Raw genomic sequence first — 20,199 nt, forward strand, 5'->3', positions numbered from 1 at the left:
GGAATCATTTTCTGCTTCAAATTGCTCAAAAGTCGAATTTTTCGGGGGGTGAAACTCGATTGACTGATTTTTAAAGCGGTTTAAACGTAACGCATCCCCTGTTTGTAACTGGGGGTTTATCGCGTGAAAAATTTGACACTGGCATGGAAGGACTAGGTCAAACATTCCTTTGATAAATTCGACCGAACTGTTCGGGGTGATTTTCTACATCAAATTGCTCAAAAGTCGAATTTTTTGGAAGTAAAACGCCATTTTCTCTGTTTTTTAAAGAAGACTGCATCCTATGTTTGCAACTGAGGGTTAATCGTATGAAAAATTTTACAATGACATGGGAAGATTTGGCCAAACTTCCCTTTGCCAAATTCGACTGAGCTGTTTGTGCTGATTTTCTGCTTCAAATTGGTCAAAAGTCGATTGTTTTTGGGTAAACGCCATATATTTTGTGTCCAATAAAGTCCTATTATTATTCACTGATTTTTAAGGGAGTTTAAAACATAATGCATCCCCCGTTTGCATCTGAATGTTACTCACGGGAAAAATTTGACATTGAATGTATCAAACGTCCTCTTTGACAAATTTGACTGAACTGTTTGAACAGTTGCTCAAAAGTCCATTTCTTGGAGCTAAGACGCCAATCACTGGTTTTTATAGGAGCTTGAACCAGAGTTCATCCCCTGTTCGCAACCGAGGATTAATCGCGTTCAAAATTTGACAATGGTACGCAATGACAAGGTAAAACTTCCTTTCAACAAACTCGACTTGCGGTTTAGACTGAGTTTCTGCTTCAAATTGCTCAAAAGTGGAATTTTTGGGGGGTCGAATGCCATTCACTGATTTTGTTAAGGAGTTTCATACATAATGCATCCCCTGTTTACAAAATAGGGCTTATCGCGTGAAAAATTAAACACTGATATCGAAAGACTAAGTCAAATTTCCATTTTACAAATTCAACTGGCCAATTTTGGGCCGATTTTCTGCTTCAAATTGCTCAAAAGTCGAATTTTTGTAGGTAAATGGCTATTCACTGATTTTTAAATGAGTTTGAAATAAAATGCTTTCCCTGTTTGCAACTGAGGGTCTATCACGTGAAAAATTAAACACTGACATCGAAAGACTAGGTCAAACTTCCCTTTGTCAAATTTGACTGAGCATTTTGAACCGAGTTTTTGCTTCAAATTGCTCAAAAGTCGAATTTTTTGGGAGTAAGGGACCATTCACTGATTTTTAAGAAGTTTGAAACTGAATGCATCCCCTGTTTGTAACTGACGGCTTATTGAAACTTTTCACCACCTTTGTAATTTACATAACCTGCAAAGTGGAGACGGTTTTGTAACCTAAATAGCCTGTGCAATATTAGTTGAAATTCGCAGAAGTTACATTTTATAGAAGCTGCACAATTTTCTGAGTATGCAGACTCTGCAAATGACGTGAAAAGAAACGGTTTAAGACAGGATCCACTAAATACATATAAGACCTTCGTATTCTACATAATAACAAATGTTTGAAGGCCTTTTGGAAGTCACATTTTATGCAAGGTACACAATTTTTTATTGTGCAAAGTGCGAATTTTGTGGACACAGTTACACAGGTACACAGTTTAAGACAGGGTCGATTGATTACCTTCGTGTTTCACATAATCTAAAGACTGTAGAAAATTGTTGAAGGCTACATAGCCTTTGCTGTACCAAATTCACAGAGTTCTTACATTTTATGCACATTGCAAACCTTTTTGAATGTGCAGAGAATGTGAATCCAGTAAAAATTGCACAGATTAAGACAAGATCGACTGATTACAGACCTTTGTATTCATCTGCGGACTGTAGAAATTATTCAAAGCTAAATAACCTTTGCAGTAAATGGAATTCACAGCGTCATATTCCTTGGTCGGTCAAACTCGACGTACCTACTGCTTGCTCCAATAGCTCAATCATAGAAAATGACAGTCTATACAACATCCTGACCTCGTAAAATGAATGGCTCCTTTGATTTGAAGTTGAAACACGGTCACGAAAAAAAATTACGTAATCCGACGGCAAGCGTCAATGTCCTGTAAAGCTAATAACATACAATCGACTGTTATAGGCGTGCGGAGAATTACGTCATGAAAGTTTATTATTCATTCTCCGGCACCGCAAAATATGACGATGATAGAAGTTTTATTTCCGCGTGTTTAAATTACTATACTTACTTTATTTAAAGTTACACGGTTTCATTGTTACACTTCCACCATTGTTTGTATTTAGCGTAATTATTGTTTCTAAATAGTAAATCATCCTTTGTAAATGAGGGCCATTTAAAACTTTAATTCGCAATTTTACGCGTTTATTTTTTCATGTGGGAATTTCTTTACACAAATAACACGAAGTTTCGATTATACATGTATAATGTATATGTATAATGTATATCGCAGAGTGTTTTCTGCGATAAATTACAGGTGGTCGCGTTAACTTCGGTAATGGTTCGACGCGAGTTAGAATAACTAAATAAACTCTCCCTACGGATAAATTACAGGCGGTTGACTTAGCTTCGTTCTCGGTACAACGGTTCAACATTCTTCTGACGCCAATTCTCTCACGAGTCTCCCCGAACAACTGACTTTCCACTACTTCTCTTTTTTCCAGAACGCAAACCTTTTCCACCAATAAAATGAATTTGTTCCGCCCAATCAGATCGCTTGAGAGTCATAAGCCGACTCAACGTGGTGTAATTTGTCGCTGATCTTGCGAAACCCACGCTACATAGCAGCGTCGATAACAAAAACCGAAAAATAATAAAAACTGCCATATTCCACGACTTTCCGACGCCGCCAGGTTTTAAACGCATCTAAAAGCGTATTTCAGAGCCAGTCGTGCACGTAAAATAACCAAAAAATGTAGGAAATGTGGTCACTATCGTCTGAAATCGTCACAAACGAGAAATAAATCATAATGGTTAAAAATTGAAAGTAAAAATGTTGTCAGTCTACATTAAATGTTGCAGCTGACTTACCATTATTTGCCCCCGATTAGATTTCACGCCCCCCCCCCTAATCGGCAACAACATCACCCTATACAGTGCTATTTATTAACGGCCAGATGTTTATTATTTAAGAAGTTATTTTGGTTGCATAAAATGCAGCACCCTTCAGAAGGGATTTTGTCATTTAAAAGTAGACATATGGAAAAACAATACACGTAAATCCCTATGTCTACTTCTTAATAAATATCAATGTATATTATACGTGAGTTGCTTCTGGTGGAAAGTCGATAAAATTACCAACTTATGGACAAATACTCTAAGGTTTCCGACCTATAGGCGGCATAACATACAGTTAAGTAATTAGATGAAGAAATAAACCGTCGCATTGGTAGTAGTAGAGAAATACACGTCGATGTTGCATATTAATAAATCATTGCGAAAACTGCGGGAAATAAACAAACTACACCGAAAAGAAGGCGCAGAACCTTGATTATTTTTTACCTCTACTTTTTCCCTTCATTCGCGACACTTCGCATAATGCACCTAGTTTTTTTATTTCGTTTCCGATCTTAGCGTCGTGGCCAAGTGCGCCCTAACATTCGACATAGCAAAGCTTTTCTCTTTTTCCGTTCCTTAAGCGGTATAAATGGCGTTATTTTCATCAATTACGGTTTCGTTTCGCGCGCGCAAAGAAAATGTGGCAATTGAAGGGGAACGAAAATGATTTATCTCAGTTACACAGTTAAGCACTTGAGAGCTTCACATCGATTTTCGTTTTCCCTACTTTCTATGCACTAAATTCTGTCGTATACTGGTCTATATTGCCGTCATTGTATTTCAGTGTAGATTTGTTTGCGAAATTTTCCGAAAAATTGCTGGGACAAGCCCAAACTATGGTTTAAACGGGTTTAAAGGAAAGGAGAGAAGGGGACTGGGAGTGAAAGTTTAGTTTCCTGTATTGGAAACAATGGAAATTCAACTAGCATTTCAACTCGAGATTTCCACCGTTGAAAATGATTCTCAAACTTTCACAAACTTTAGCCTATCTTCAGCTTTGGGGTTTATAATTAAGGAATGTTCATACTATTTCGTCTGAATATCTGAAATTTTTCTAATCCCTCAATTTAATTTGAAAATTCTATTAAAAAAAGTCTTGGTAGACTAGAAAATACCGTAACATAATCCTTACTAAAGTAGTTTTTAAATTTGCCTAAAATATCAAAAGATTATTTTTGAAATTCACTAGAAACTGTTCTAGTACTTTTTATACGGGCGCTATGACATTCCTTCTTTGAAAATTGCTTTGTAAATTTAAAAAGCTTGAACCCTTATTCTACAGAAAACACAAGTTCATTTAAAATGTTTGCTAAAGAATCCGCAAAATTTTGATATTGCTAAAGGTTCCTTTAGCTTTTTTAAACCATTTTAACTATTTTAGTAATATACAAATTATTATCAAAATTCTTTCGTCCGAAAAATTTACTTTACTTTAAATTAACTTTATTTAAAAGTTCTCAAAATTTCCTCTTGGAATAGTTGCTTGATTCTGTTTTAAATACTTGGGGCACTCAACTAAAGAATCTTTAACACTATTGCCAATCTTTTAAATTTGCAACGTATAAGCAGAATCCCTCCAAAAAAAGATACAGATTCCTTAGGACAATTCATAAATTTTCTAAAACCTCAGGACATCAATTTTGGGATACTTAGCAAACCTCTCATATTTTCTGTTGTATCGAAACTTTTGAATGAAGTATCCAAATTCTTTAAAAGTGAACGACGAGCAACACCCACAGGAGCTTGGGGAATTTTTAAAGAAAGCGTAGCGAAAGAATTCTTTCCGTAGCAACTGACAAATATTGAACAGAATTTTTAATAAACTAAGAAAATTGGCGTGATCAGTCCTAAAAACTAGAGACGTTTTTAGAGATATCGGCATTTTTATGTACGTTTTTAAAGCGTCAGGAAACTGTTCGGAAACTTCCTATATTAACCAATGTGTAAAAATTTTGAAAAAATTTCCGATACTCATTTTAATACAAGATTAGACGTAGAAACTTTAAAACCAGTCGTGGGATAGATAATCCCAAAGAATTGATATACATTTATGAAACGTTGATCATAGTTGCAGAATACTATAGGAATAATAGAGAAACAATATTTTCAACAGTATCAAAGTACCTATTCCTCCAAATTTTAGTTAATTGGCAATTAAAACCTGCCATTTTCTATAGGGTAAAGATTACTTATAATTTAAAAAAGTTTCAAAAAACAAAGTTGAGTACCTCTTTTTAATACAGTAGGAAGCCCACTCAAAGTCTTAGAGATTTTATTGTAGAACAACTAAGAAATTGAGAATAGCTTTCAAAAAGCTAAGGTTAAAAATTTGTGGATGTTTGCGATAAAATTTTGGAATACTTGAGGAATGTTTCAATATTTCGCGAGTTGCAGGTTCTACAAAGCTCAATGGTGAAAAAATTGAGATATTCCCGCTATAGCTGGATTCTCCTATAACGAATGATTGAAGAATTTCAAACAACCCTTACAAAGTTAGTGAAAAACTGAATGACCTCCAAAGAGATTGATAACAAGAGAAGCCCCGTAATGAGTGGACTTAGAATGGATTTTCAGAAACAAAGACATGCAATTTCTCCAATTTTATTGAAAAAATATCATATGCCCTTATTTTGTATAAACTTGGAAAATTTGTTAGGCCAGTTTATTGTGAGACCTCTACCGAAAATAATTATGGGACACCCTGTATATGACAAATATTTCAGATTATTTACGAATAAGCACGGAATTAGGTCATTTCATTTCTGTAGCGTTATTTTGTTTTTAAAATTTTTGCAAATGCGTATTGTTTATTTAGATCTATTTATTTTACTGTAAAACGTGAAATTGCGTGTTAAAGTGTAAGCACATCTGGTCATTTGTGGTAGGTTAATTAATTTCAACGAAAAGTAAGATTTACCTACTCGCGCCTCATCGCCCTCCTCCCCTTCACATCCCCCGACCCTCCGAGATCGAATCCGGACCCGGCACATCGGAAGCGCCCGCGAACCCAACGCAAAAAGACCGCAACGCGATACGCTTTCCGTTCCCCCAATACGACTTCTCGACTTTGCCTCTAATCGCGGGGGGAGGGGGGGGGCAAGTTTCGCCGCTTCCGCCGCCTTCCCGTAACGGCCTTTCCTATTTTTCTCGGGGGAAAATCCGTTTTACTCCTAACAAGCGCACTTGTTCTTCAAAAACTCCCACGCGCTCCGCTTCCCGTCGCGCCCACTCCCTACCATTCCATTCGTTCACGCCGTTGAGTAGGCTAATCGCGCGTAACGTAACGTTTTTTCGTATCTTCACTTCTTCGTCCGTTACGAATGCTTAAAGTAGCGACTTTACCTAAAAACGACATTGCCAGCGCACTTTGGACCTTCCCCCTACCTCCGATGGGGGGGGGGTCGAGACGGACCGAAAAATGTCCGAAGTAGCACGGATTCCGAAAGTACCAACCCCGTCGATCCAATAAGTTTTTTTCCAAGTCCGAAAAAGTGCTTGCGGCATCCCCCACGGAAAAACACGAAAACGGGAGTGGCGAAGGGAGGGGGAAACTGGTCGCGTGATTTGGTTCCTTTTTACATATTTTCATGACCCATTCGTGAAAGACGTTTTGCCAAATTTTCAGATGACAAGAAAGTTTGGAAACCCACCAATTTGATGATCAAAATCGATACGTTACCTGAATTACATTTTTAAATCAGTAAATACTGGCCAATGCGGACAATGTATCGTCTGCTTTATTTATGAGGAAACTATAGGTTACAGTTCAAATAAAATAACAATTCCTAAAAAAATCTAATCTAAATCAATTCATAAATTGAGGAAATATTCTAATGAATTGCAATTACGTTTATAGGAATTACGAGCTGTGAGAATTTTTCCTGGGAAAAGTCCTTTAGCTAAAATTATTTTTATCCAGGTTTATTCCAGGTTAGATTTATCATTTTTTAGGGGAAGGCTGAAGATACAAAGTGTTATTTAGGGCATATTTTAGTTTTTGATACATAACTAAAGTGTAACTTTCCACTAGCGTGGGTCACTTTCATTTAAGATTAATATACAGGGCGTTGATACAATTTATCTTGAAGATTTTGTGCATGTAGGTCAGTACACCACCCACACAAAACACTTGTCCAGCTAGCTAAAAACAAACCAGAATGGACACTTCAAATTTTATAATCTGTCCTGGTACACATTCTGTAATCCCAACATTGACTTAAAACATCTCGATTTGAAAGACTCGGGAGCTTTGATCAATTTCCCAACATTCCAAAGTAATTATTATAATAATTAATGCGATACATTCGCTTGCTCAGCATTAGGTTACTCTATTGATTAGTAGGAGATTTCGACAGTTGGCCCTACCTCTTCCTTCGGTGCTTTCATGGATATAACGATTCCAAGTGGCCCAATTAAAAAAACATGGCGGACTTAGTTAGGTACACGTGATATGAAAAAGGGGCAGTATACTTAGTGAAAATATAGTGGGAACTAGTTTTGGTGGATATTTTGGGATCATTCGGCCAGAGTATTCGATGTGTAGTTTGAAAGTTAATTCGCGTCTTAATCACGATAAAGTCGATGGTATCGGGAGGTTTCCTAGTAAAATTTGGGATTTTTTTTTAAAGTTATAAAACTTTCAGATTCGATTTTTGGACAACCGTCACGACCAGTATTTGTGTTTGCAACGTAAAACTAAACCTGGAACTAATCGAGTCTTTTATTGGGAATTCGACCCTCTAAATTTCGGAACGGGTAACCTTTTAGTGTACGACTTTCCCCCGGCTCCGCTCCGGCTGTTCCCTCATAATTTATATTAGTTTGTGGAGCCAATTTTATACCAATGATCATGGTTCATGTTAGTATCGTTTTAAATTTCCTTTATTGGTAAGTGCAAATCCTTTCGCATACTTAAACGCAACCACATCAGCTGTGTACATACCTTTTTTTGAATTTAATTAATAAAGATCCGTGTTCGTAAAATTTCATTGAAAAGGCGCGCACTTAGAAATAGTTTACTATTAAATCACGCGTTATTTGATCCAAATCGGTTGAGCCTATTATGCCCTATGATGAATAATCCTCCACTGTCCTTGTTTGCCGAAGTGATCCTAAATCTACTAGTATCGCGAAATGCTTCATTAAAACCAAACGCACTTCCACTTTTCCATAATCAGCTAAAATACGGACGATGTAGGACGTGTAGCCTGACAGCCAAAGGGATTCCATAAGGGGATTGGTGTAACTCTCCACTTGTTGGATTCCGTAGCTACGGTTGCACACCTGCTGCGTGTAACTAATTCGCAACCACTTATCGCAACTTTGGAAGTTTTGAGGTATCTAACTACCCTACTACCGACAAATCCCTGTTAATTAAACAAAATTGAATTTCAGGTGCTTCTCGACTGAAGGTCAGCCCTGTACCATCTCTTAGTCGTTGAAAGCAATTTCAGACCTAGAACCGAAATTGTCTTGGCGGTTAAACGCATCTCCGTGTAAATTCAGAAGTTTAGATACCCGCTCGCAGAATGAAAAATGTAAACCACTCGCTTTCCGGAGCCACCTTATAAATTTCGCTACGTTTCCAATAAAACCCGGCACGGCGGCATTACTGTGGATTTAAATGTTTTTTATTTACTTAGGAAACTTCGCCTCGTCCATTTCGAACTCGTGAATCTTTCGGGTTCTACGACGCTCACCTCGTCTCCCGTGTATACGGATTTAAGGCATTATTAAATTGAAAGCCGCCCTCATCAGTTATCCACGAGGTCACAATTAGGTGTGTTTATTGTGTTTCCTTTCAGAGGAAAACGAGGAGCGGACTGGCGTGCATTTCGCCAGGGAAAAGTAATGGATCACCTAATGCTATCATTCATGGTTCAATTCAAAGTAGGGGTTAGTGAAACGGGGCTATCTTATAACTGCAACCATCCCAATGATTTGACTTTATAATCAAGTTTGTAGCGAAAGATGCCCACAATGCCCTAGAATGTTTGGAGCATTCCTGTGTTAATTGCCATCAGTATCCGGACCATAAACTAAGAATATGGCAGGGGTTAGGTATTCATCACCCAGTTTTTGTCTACCACAAACGTAAAATTTACACAGCGTTTTATACGGAGCAACAGATTAGAAGTAATTGAAATCGCCTTGTGAGTNAATAAATAATAAATAATACATAATAAATAATAAATAATAAATAATAAATAATAAATAATAAATAATAAATAATAAATAATAAATAATAAATAATAAATAATAAATAATAAATAATAGATAATAAATAATAAATGTGACACTGGATTATACCAAATTTTAATACCCACCATAATTCATCATGACTGCTTAGTACCTAAAAAGAGAAATACACTACATATAGACTAGAAACCAATTTCGAAAAAAAATTCAAAGGGCTGTAACTTTTGAACTAGTAGCCCAATCTTGGAACTGTTTGAAATTATGGATTCTACAGCCCACATTCTATAAGAAAATTTTTTCCGGGTCGATCAGAGACAATTTTTTTTTCGGGGCTCAAAAAAAGGCAGTGTATAACCTTCCTTTTTTACCAAAAATCGACTGCACCAAAATTTCTCGGGAAAACACTTTTTCTTATTAATTTTGGTGCGTAGAATCCAAAACAATTCGTACTTTTTCGATCAGACTTCTCAATCAAAAGTTATAGACTAGAAACCAATTTCGAAAGAAAATTCAAAGGGCTGTAACTTTTGAACTAGTAGCCCAATCTTGGAACTGTTTGAAATTATGGATTCTACAGGCCACATTCTATAAGAAAATTTTTTTCCGGGTCGATCTGAGACAATTTTTTTTTCGGCCTCAAAAAAAGGCAGTGTATAACCTTCCTTTTTTACCAAAAATCGACTGCACCAAAATTTCTCGGGAAAACACTTTTCTTATTAATTTTGGTGCGTAGAATCCAAAACAATTCGTACTTTTTCGATTAGACTTCTCAATCAAAAGTTATAGACTAGAAACCAATTTCGAAAAAAAATTCAAAGGGCTGTAACTTTTGAACTAGTAGCCCAATCTGGGAACTGTTTGAAATTATGGATTCTACAGGCCACAATCTATAAGAAAATTTTTTTCCGGTTCGATCTGAGACAATTTTTTTTTCGAGGCTCAAAAAAAGGCAGTATATAACCTTCCTTTTTTACCAAAAATCGACTGCACCAAAATTTCTCGGGAAAACACTTTTTCTTATTAATTTTGGTGCGTTGAATCCAAAACAATTCGTACTTTTTCGATCGGACTTCTCAATCAAAAGTTATGGACTAGAAACCAATTTCGAAAGAAAATTCAAAGGGCTGTAATTTTTGAACTAGTAGCCCAATCTTGGAACTGTTTGAAATTATGGATTCTACAGGCCACATTCTATAAGAAAATTTTTTTCCGGGTCGATCTGAAACAATTTTTTTTTCGGGCCTCAAAAAAAGGCAGTGTATAACCTTCCTTTTTTACCAAAAATCGACTGCACCAAAATTTCTCGGGAAAACACTTTTTTTTATTAATTTTGGTGCGTAGAATCCAAAACAATTCGTACTTTTTCGATCAGACTTCTCAATCAAAAGTTATAGACTAGAAACCAATTTCGAAAGAAAATTCAAAGGGCTGTAACTTTTGAACTAGTAGCCCAATCTTGGAACTGTTTGAAATTATGGATTCTACAGGCCACATTCTATAAGAAAATTTTTTTCCGGGTCGATCTGAGACAATTTTTTTTTCGGGCTCAAAAAAAGGCAGTGTATAACCTTCCTTTTTTACCAAAAATCGACTACACCAAAATTTCTCGGGAAAACACTTTTTCTTATTAATTTTGGTGCGTAGAATCCAAAACAATTCGTACTTTTTCGATCAGACTTCTCAATCAAAAGTTATGGACTAGAAACCAATTTCGAAAGAAAATTCAAAGGGCTGTAACTTTTGAACTAGTAGCCCAATCTTGGAACTGTTTGAAATTATGGATTCTACAGGCCACATTCTATAAGAAAAAATTCCGAGTCGATCTGCGAAAAATGTACCTTTATAGCATGCCTAATAATTGTTTTATGTTGTTTTTAAGGAATGGATATTTAACTTGTAAAGAAAGTGCTCGGAGGGACAGTTAAAAACGTCTGATTGTAGAGTAAGGAGTGCAATTTCATGATGAAATCCATCGATTCCAGTTAGAAAAGATACAATATTGTTGACCTCGATTGAGTAAATATATTCAATTAGAAGCACTTGTTAGTTATATTCAGTGTGAACTCACTACCGGAATACTTCACTACAATGTAAATTCTGTTCAAATAAAATTAATTAATTGAATTAATATTTGCAAGTAGCCTTAATAATCATGATGTGAACGTTCTTGTGGTCTGATAACTATTTATTTAATTAGTGTCCTCTCTGTATGCGTAGATACAGGACGATGGGGCGTGGTTACTGCAACTTACTGTTAGTGTGGCCAAAAATGAGCTTTTAAATTTTGGTTCTGTAAAATGCAAGACACTACATCCCCTAATACCAGTCCCGCCTTCCGTGGACTTGTGGTCTCTAGTACTGTCATTTATCGCTCGTCCTTAAGTAGACTGAAAATTAAGAGCGCATTCAACGAAAAGAAGAGAGCGAACCCTCACCACCTACTTCACACCGTCCTGGAAGCATAAAATGGGATACCAACCCAATCAAATCTGACCCACGACATGGGTAGTTGGATGTCGTTTCGGTCGGTTCGCGGTCATCTGGTCCAGCGATCCATTGAAAACAATTGCTGTGGAGAACACAGATATCGCACGATGTGCCTAATACCTCCTCTACTCATGTGCGGCTGGAAAAAATTAAAGAACTATAGGAAACTCTAATTAGACATCAAAGTTACAAACGTTATTAGATATTTCGAATCTTGACGTAATATCCGGAACTCGGACTCGGAAATTTAGAAACAGTCCCAAATATTTTCAAAAAATGATGTCAAATCTTCTCTTGGCCCTTGGAATTTAAATAGAACCTTCTTAATGCGTTTTTTAGAAGGTTTATTACCACTCCCGACAAGTTATCCGAAACTATGACCAGAATTCAAAAATGTTATCGCAGAATAGCTCTTGGTGTTCCAATTGAAACTTCAAATTTCAAAAAATCTTTTAGCGCATTTTAGAAAATATGAAAAGATTTTAGCCGATATCGGCCGATATTGCAATGCCTGAACGCCGATACACGACCATTTTTTAAATTTTATTTAAATTTATCTTATGTTTGGTCTTTATCTTAGATAAAAATTACGCATTTTCAAAATGTCTAAAAGAAAAAACCAATACGGAAAAACAAATTCAAATAAAACAAACCAACTCCCGTCATTATTTCTGGTGTTGCGTCCGAAATAATGTCTACATGGCGTTGTTTACACAACAACATATGAACAATTTTCATTCACAATTTACCTTAAAGTAATTACAATGAACCCATGATTTTTGTGGTTACTGCACTTTGAAAAACCTTTAAAACAAACACTGACTTTCATATCCAATCCAATTTCACAATATTCAACTACACAAAAATTGTTTTTAACTTAAATTCTTTAAGTACGTAATAATTAAATTTTGGTTTAGATATTTCTTCTGTTTAATCTACAATTATTCATTAATTATGATACTGGTGCTGAAAGAGATTTAACCATTTAATTTGAGATAAATAAAATAAATAGAACTAACCTCGTAAAACGAATATTCATGCAGATAAGGGCGTTGAATCCGCAGAACCTTTGGGATAGCTTCTTTACATTGACAACGATATGGAAACGTTTAACCAAATATTTTCCAACCTACAAATTTCGACAATCGGGTAATTTCGATGATTCACAATCTACCCTCCAAAAATACTGAGAATTGTTGCTTTTGGCATTAAGAAGCTCATCCAACGACCGAGCGGACATAATCGTTAAAGATCGTACAAAACCGTAACGTTTGAAATAAATATGTTAAAATTGTTATGTTAACATTGAGCAATAACGTAACAAAATTATCACGGGATAAGCACACGGTAAGCTCAGGCAAAGTAGAGGTGGGGTGAATAACGGAGTTCTTGTACGCTAGCTAAAACGAAGTAAAAAGGAAATATAGTAATAGTAAACTGGATAGGCGCCACTTAGTCTTTGGTAAATTTCAAAAGAGAAAAGACTTACCTAAAGGGGGAACAAGACAGGCTAAGGGATCCTTGTTCTCGTCTTGATAAGCTTAAGAACTAAAATAATTGACAGGGATAGAACATAAACAAGAATTGATGTCACAATCGAGGTTAAGGTTCTCAAAATATTACAAATAGGACAGCATTTAAATTTAAATCAATTTTTAGCAAAAAGAGAATCAATTCGTAATTAGGAAAATTATTACAATCAAAAAAGGCTTCGAAGGTATCGAAAATCAGTATCTAATCAAACTTTATATCAAGGAGTCGTCAACAATAAAAAAAATTACCTTTGCTTTGGTTGTAATGGCCTTTTGAGCTCAGAAGAGCGCTTTGCTGCCTTATCTGTAACAGATATCAACACAGAGAAACGTGAATAGCGGCACAAAGATATTTGCGGTATTAATGTCTAACGTCTGACACTAATCAGTCAAGTCTTATACTAAAACCGTAATTAGTGGATACAATGTAATGAATGAAATCACCTAAAATAATTTTTAAGCACCAAACAAGATTTCTAAGGAGATTTATAAAATGTCTCTGAATAAGGTTCCTAGAAATCGATAGGATTCAAATTAATAAAACCTCTGAAGAGGTGTAGAAGATGCCTAATTAGGTTTTCATTGCTTTCTATAAAAATCTTTCTAACCAAGTTTCTAAGATCATTTCTTTAATATCTTCGATTTCCAGAAAGATGTCTAGTAAAGGAAGATTGACACACGTTCTAGGATATTTAAGAGTTGAAAGATGTATAAAACGATTGGTAAAATGGTTTTCAAGGGTCTCCTGGGAGGCCAACTGTGCTTCTGAAAAATTTCCTAGCAAGCTTGCCAAAATGGCTTAGTTGAATGCAGTTGATCATATTTATAGGAAAGTTCTGGCGCTATATTCCCGGAAAAACTTGCCAATAAATTGTTCTAAACCAAAGTTTATAGAGTGGTCTAAATAAGTTTTGAAAAATTTTAATTTTTCTCGATAGACTGAGACATGAGACATCGTTATCAGGATTCTAAAATGGTTTCATAGAGGGTTTCCAAACAGATTTGTTTATTGCGAGGTTTCTAGAAGCTAGAACAAGAAGAATGTATAAGGGAAATTTTCAAAAAAACGTATTTCTAGGAAACGTTTCTAAAAACATGTTTGAGTTTACGGAAACCCAAAGAATATTTCTAAAGAGTTTTTCAAGACAGACAGAGAAATATGTTTCTGGGAAATCTTAGTGCCATGTTGATTGTGGATTTGAAAACTCTTAGTGCGATATTACGGTAATAAAAAGTTACACAGTCTCTCCCTAGGTCTCCAGATATTTCAGAATCCATTTTAAATTCTTTGAATTTGTAGCTGAAATGTTTGTAATTGGTTTGAGTTTGTTGTCCAGATGAAAAGTTATGTATCTGCTTTATGTAGTACAAAACGTTGAATTAAACGCAGAAATCAGTACAAAACGGCAGAAGAAAACTTTAGTCACCATTGAAAGTCTCTTGTTGGTCCCATTCCATAAGATTGGAAGAACCTTTACGGTTTTTCTTTATCCCTTACAAATTATTTTGGTTTTGATCACTGATTAAAGCTAAAAATGTAAATAAATGACACCGTTTGCAACGTTGCCACATTTAAATTCGTGTGGCGCAGTTCACTTGAATCTGGACTGCGGTACTGAGCCTCTACTTCAAATCCGGGTTTGGGCATGGATATTTGTAAATGTATATTGGGTTGGGTTGGAGTAGCCTTGGATGAAACCCCGCCCTGATTAGTCACATGAATCATTGAAACTGAATGTCTAAGGAAAGTCACAAAAAATAGTCAGTGACCGCACAAAAAACCAAAGGCAATCTTCGCTTTGTTTTTGAGATTTCTGAAAAAGAACATTACAAACCCCCTAACTGACTGTATCAGTAATGTTTCTTCCAACTGATGCCGTCAAATTCAGTGAGGTAAACACAAGAAAAATTTATTGCATTATGTACAAAGCGCGAAATAGGTACACAGAATTTCCGAGATGAATTAAATCTCTGCGCATGGGTCTTGCTGCCTTGAATTTCTAAAGTTGTCGAAATCTTCCTGGGTAAGTCTCTCGTCGAACGTGCACGTATTCGTGGTGATGATGCAAACGGCGCTGTTGCCCTTCCCGAAGTACTTTTGATCGCAATCGGGTTCGCTGATGTTGCGTTCTTGAAGAAATTCGTTGAAGCTCTTAAGGCATGTGCATGACCACGGATTGCCGGAGAAGGTGACTTCTCGGATGTCTTGCAGAGCTTCCGTCGTTTCTTCTGGTACGTACATTAGGGCGTTAGAGTGCAGGAAGATCGTTACGATCGGGTTGGGGTTTGGAAAGATTTTGTGCGGGAGGGAAGTTAGGTAATTGTGGTTTAGTATCAGACGTTTCAGTTCGAAGAATTGACCAAAGCTACCTTCGGCGATTTGGTCAATTACGTTATGGGACAGGTCGAGGGTTTCCAGACTGGGCATGCCGAAAGATACTTGGATGCGGTTCAATCGATTGTGGGACAAGTTGAGTTCCTTCAAATTGGTCAATGGTTTTATTACACCCTCCTCGATTTGCGAGATGTCGTTGAATGCCAAGTTTAGCTGTTCGAGGTTTTCGTGGAAAGCCCCATCGACTATCGACTGCACGTTATTGTGGGAGATAATTAGGCGTTTCAAGCTTGGAATGTTCACCATGTTTATTTGGATGTTATTTAACTTATTGTGCGATAAGTTGAGGATAGTCACAGTGGATTGTCTAAAAAGGTCATGAACTATATTCTCAATTGCGTTGTGGCTCAAGTCTAATTTGTGAATGTGTAAGTTGGCAAAGGCGAGGCGTGGTATCACCGTCAGCTGATTTTTATAAAACTTGAGATGCTCCAACCTTTTAATTCCATTGAAGGCCCCCGCTTCGATTCCGGTGATCTTCTCCATGATCATCAGCTCTTCAATGTTAGGTGTTTTCTTAAACGCATTTTCCGTGATTACCTCGTCGAGAGTATGCGAAGTCGTCCTCTTGCACTTTTCCGGCGATATTATCAAACTATCCCAACTTTTTTTCCCGTAACGTTCGATGTCTTTGACCTTCTCACATTGGTTCGTAAAGGTTGTTTCACATTTCGAATATACTTTGACTATAATCACAAATACAAAGCATAAGCCTGACCTAACAAACATGTTGACGGAGGAAAAGGTTAAATGTTACTGATTTCAGAAGCCAAACGCAAGGTCATACTAATCTTGCTTTATTGTGCCACATGAGTAACCAAATTATTGCAGTTACGTCATAATGAAGACGTGTATTTAACCGGTTTGAGGAAAATTTGTCTCGCGGTGTGTATAAAGTTACCAGTAGAAATTCCAGAGATTTTTTGAAAGTAACAAAACTTTTTTTAAATTATATTTTTCGTTAGTGACATCTTTTAGGGTACAGTTATATAATCATACCATTAATATCACTTACCCAAATCGTCAGAATCATTTAGGCCTCTAACCGTACCCGCTTCCCATGACTGCTCTCAGCCGGGACCACTGTAACTACAAGAAACACAAGGAGCACCTCTGCCTTGCATTCAGCTACTCTAATCCTGTCCCTCAGCAACACTCAAACATAGACATAACGACAACAGAGGTTCTTCTCACGTCCAGGTCCCCATACGCCACCCGGCTACGTATTCCCCTGTGCAATCCCTACCCTCATGCCTGGAACTAAACGAGGGTCTGGAAGAGTCTTATCACGTCAGCTGGCTAGCTTCACTATGCTACAACTTCTTGGTGTACTCAACATCAAACTGCTACTTTTTCCGTTAACGGAAAACACGCTTTGAAAACTTCTCACGAACTTTTACTAACTCTCTTCACTACGTTATAACTAAAATCTCTCAATACGATTACCTAACTTCTTCTACACAACTTCATTATAATCACGATTAATTACGTATCAACTGCCTAAAATAACACACATCCAAACCGTCACCAAATAACCCTCGCTCCCGTAATTAAAGGTTCCACCATTTCCACCAAAACATAACAGGTATGCAGTACAATAAATGTTAATCTTATTTATGAGCCAATTTTTTTAAAGGGTAATCACTGTTCTACCTCCAGTCTTCTAAATGACTCTTAGGGTCTGTAACAGGCCCTTTATGGGTCTCCTTAAGAAGCCTTTAAGCGTTAACAGTACCGATATCCGATTCTCAAAGATCCTTTACGAGCTTTACTTTATCTATCAGGCAGATTCTAAAGCCTTGAAGGGTTTTTGAGGCTCTTTAAGAGTTTCCGTGCCTCCCAGTTTTCAAGAATCTAAAGAGGCTTGAAGTGGTTTTTTGAAAGAGTTTAATTTACCTTTGGAATTCTTAACGACTGTTTGAATGTTCTTCAAAGCCTTCAAAAATCTTTAGTGTTTAGGGGACAGGTCTTCAAGATCGCATTTTTTTGCACTGTGGGTATATAGGTACTGTTGATGTATCTGACCTTTCCCAGTTCTTTGATATCTCCATTTTTTTCAATTTCTTATTAGGAATCATTAATTGTATTTAACAGTTCAATCTCTATAGGATGTTCGGATCCTCGGATTTCTCCGAAATTTGCATTAGATTCCTCCGGTTCTTAAATGTTTTTCGATTTTTCGGTTTTCTTGGATTCTACGGATGCTTATACCCTTTAAGTTATTATGATCCTTCAGTTCGTTCTTCTGACCCTTAAAATTCTTTAGATCCATAAAATTTTAACCGCAGATGCTTATAGTAATTCGCATATTATAAAAATTAGGAGTGCGCGTGTGCAGAATCGAAATAGACATCAAAGTGCCATAAAAAATCAGCGATATGAAACGAAAGTGGATGTGATGCACTTTTTCCGGGAAATATGGCGTGATTTGCTCGAGAACATTCTAGAATAGAAGAGGCGCGGAAAACTTACATTAGGTATCGTGCTGCGCCACGGCAATGCACCAGTGCACAAGCCCAAACTTTCATAAGCTGCTGTAGCTGATTGTGGCTTCGAAGAAGTTGAACATCCGCCTTATAGTCAACATGCACCGCCCAGTGACTTGTCTTGTCCCCGAGGCTCAAATCAACACTAAGTGGGACAAAATTTATTTATCTTCTAGGAGTTGGGAGTAGAAAAGTACTTTAATTTGTAGTGTCGTTTTAGCCACCGATAAGGAAATCAAGATACTGTAACTAATTCGCTGTTGGTAGCCCTTCCCGTAGAGATATTTTAATTATTCTTGCATCCTCCGAAAGGTCTCGTCCTTTGGAAGACGAGAAAAAATTAATAATTTATGGTTTCCGTTAATTAATTATGGACCGCGAACCAGTATTAAACCAGTATTAAAGGAAACAAGGCCGTGCAGTTTACAATAGATAAACAGACCTCTCGCCTAACTCGAAAATTGCATTTATTTTATTTATTTTTTTATTTTACCTTTATTTTTAAGTGGGCGGGGTTTCAGCCGAGGCTGCTCGGGCTGCTAGCAACGGGCCTTACTGGACTACCGAATTTTAGAATTTTAATCCGGCCAATTAACTGAGTATAATTAACCGTAGTTAATTAATTGTGTTGCAGCAAACGTTATCAAAATTGGTCGCGTTTGGTATTGTTGGATTCGCACTTAAATAGAATGAATTTTGAGATTGGTTCGAGATTTTTTATGATAGCAGGGGACCGAGCCCTTCCACAAATTTCCGAATTCTATAAAAGATGAGCCGTCATTTAGAGGGGATGTTTTGCATCTTTTAGCGTCATCGTGTAAATTTTTTTCTCTAAATCGTCCTGAAATCTTAATGTTCATGGCCACTACAGAAAATCTTAGTTTCCATCACAGCGGCAGTAACACTTCTCATTTTACCGTATCGTTTAGTTTCGAGATACGCGTTTCATACTTTCTTTCCATGAAATATAAGACCCAGAGGGCACTAAAGATATTGAACTGGAGTATTAGGGTAGTCAAGAGGACACAGAAGTTGTGAAGAAGAGTTAATCTACCACCTAATAATCATGGAAAGCTTGAAGGGGGTTCTTTCTAGGGTGTTTTAGGTTTATTCAGACCTCTGTATGTCTGGAAACATCGTGGACAGCTGAAAAAAAACGAAACAATTTGAAGGTTTTGTAAACCTTTGGAAAGTCACCAAGAGGAAGCTAAGATGACTTACGACTACTGCTGTGGAAAATGCTTAAACCGTTTAAACGACCTTGTTCTACATAATGTACACTGTTAGCTGGAGAGCTTCAGCTTGTGATAACAACATTTTTTCTGTTTCTTCATGCACGTATCATGAAATTTTCACCAGGAGACACACCCAGAAATCATTACGTCACCAGTGATGACGTCATAATTCTGGAACTGTTGCTGTTTATTTCCTATTATCTCCGGTCGTTGCGATATGAAGTTTATCGCCGCTTAAGCTATTTAAATTGCAATATAAACAGGTGTTATCGCCGAAGGAAAGCAGAAGTGTTTGATTTCGAGACGAAAATTCGAGCGGAAACTGAGAGAGGGAAGAATGTACTAAATAGCGGAGGAACACGTGAATCTTGGCTTTTTCGCTATAGTGGACGTTGAAACGTCGCCGCTCATTGTTTTGGTGATTGGCAGTTTTGTCGTATTTGGGGGATTATTGCAAGATCAAGAAGTGAAGTTTACGAAGAAATTGTTCTTTCCCTGCTGATCAAAGAGCCGATTTCACATCTGAAATTACAACGAACCCAGGGCAGTGTCAATCGAAGTTTAAGTGCAATTAACGAAATTAAGTTCCCGAAATTTGTGTGTGCGCCATATAATGAAAATCTCAGTTACGACCGGATATTTTGGATTAATAACACTTTAATCTTTCTTTCATTAATTATTTCAATCGATCGCTTGTGGTGTAGTATTTGTACTTTGTCCCGGAGTACTTATTTTTGTTGATTGATTTTGTCTAATACTTACTTACTTACTTACTTCTGTAAATCTTTTATGTTCTGCTTAATATCGCGCAAATTATGACCTAGATAAGAGTCATCCTAAATATTTCTGTT

The 20,199-nt window shown here is 36.7% G+C and overlaps 2 protein-coding genes across 2 annotated transcripts in view; both read right to left on the reverse strand.

Moving 5' to 3' along the window:
- The window catches only part of LOC116178673, a 31,520-nt gene extending 14,857 nt beyond the window's left edge, over nucleotides 1-16,663 (reverse strand). Inside the window, exon 1 of the mRNA XM_031498242.1 lies at nucleotides 16,643-16,663. The gene's annotated coding sequence lies outside the window, so the exon portion shown is untranslated. The remainder of the gene's footprint in view (nucleotides 1-16,642) is intronic.
- On the reverse strand, nucleotides 15,125-16,367 carry LOC116178671 (leucine-rich repeat-containing protein 15-like). Its single transcript, XM_031498240.1, has one exon. The coding sequence runs from the start codon at nucleotides 16,354-16,356 to the stop codon at nucleotides 15,196-15,198; it is 1,161 nt and encodes a 386-aa protein (XP_031354100.1). The 5' UTR covers nucleotides 16,357-16,367; the 3' UTR covers nucleotides 15,125-15,195.
- Nucleotides 16,664-20,199: the final 3,536 nt, after the last annotated feature.

The sequence above is a fragment of the Photinus pyralis genome, unplaced genomic scaffold, assembly GCF_008802855.1.
Source record: "Photinus pyralis isolate 1611_PpyrPB1 unplaced genomic scaffold, Ppyr1.3 Ppyr1.4_LG8, whole genome shotgun sequence".
NCBI classification, from domain to species: Eukaryota; Metazoa; Arthropoda; class Insecta; order Coleoptera; family Lampyridae; genus Photinus; species Photinus pyralis.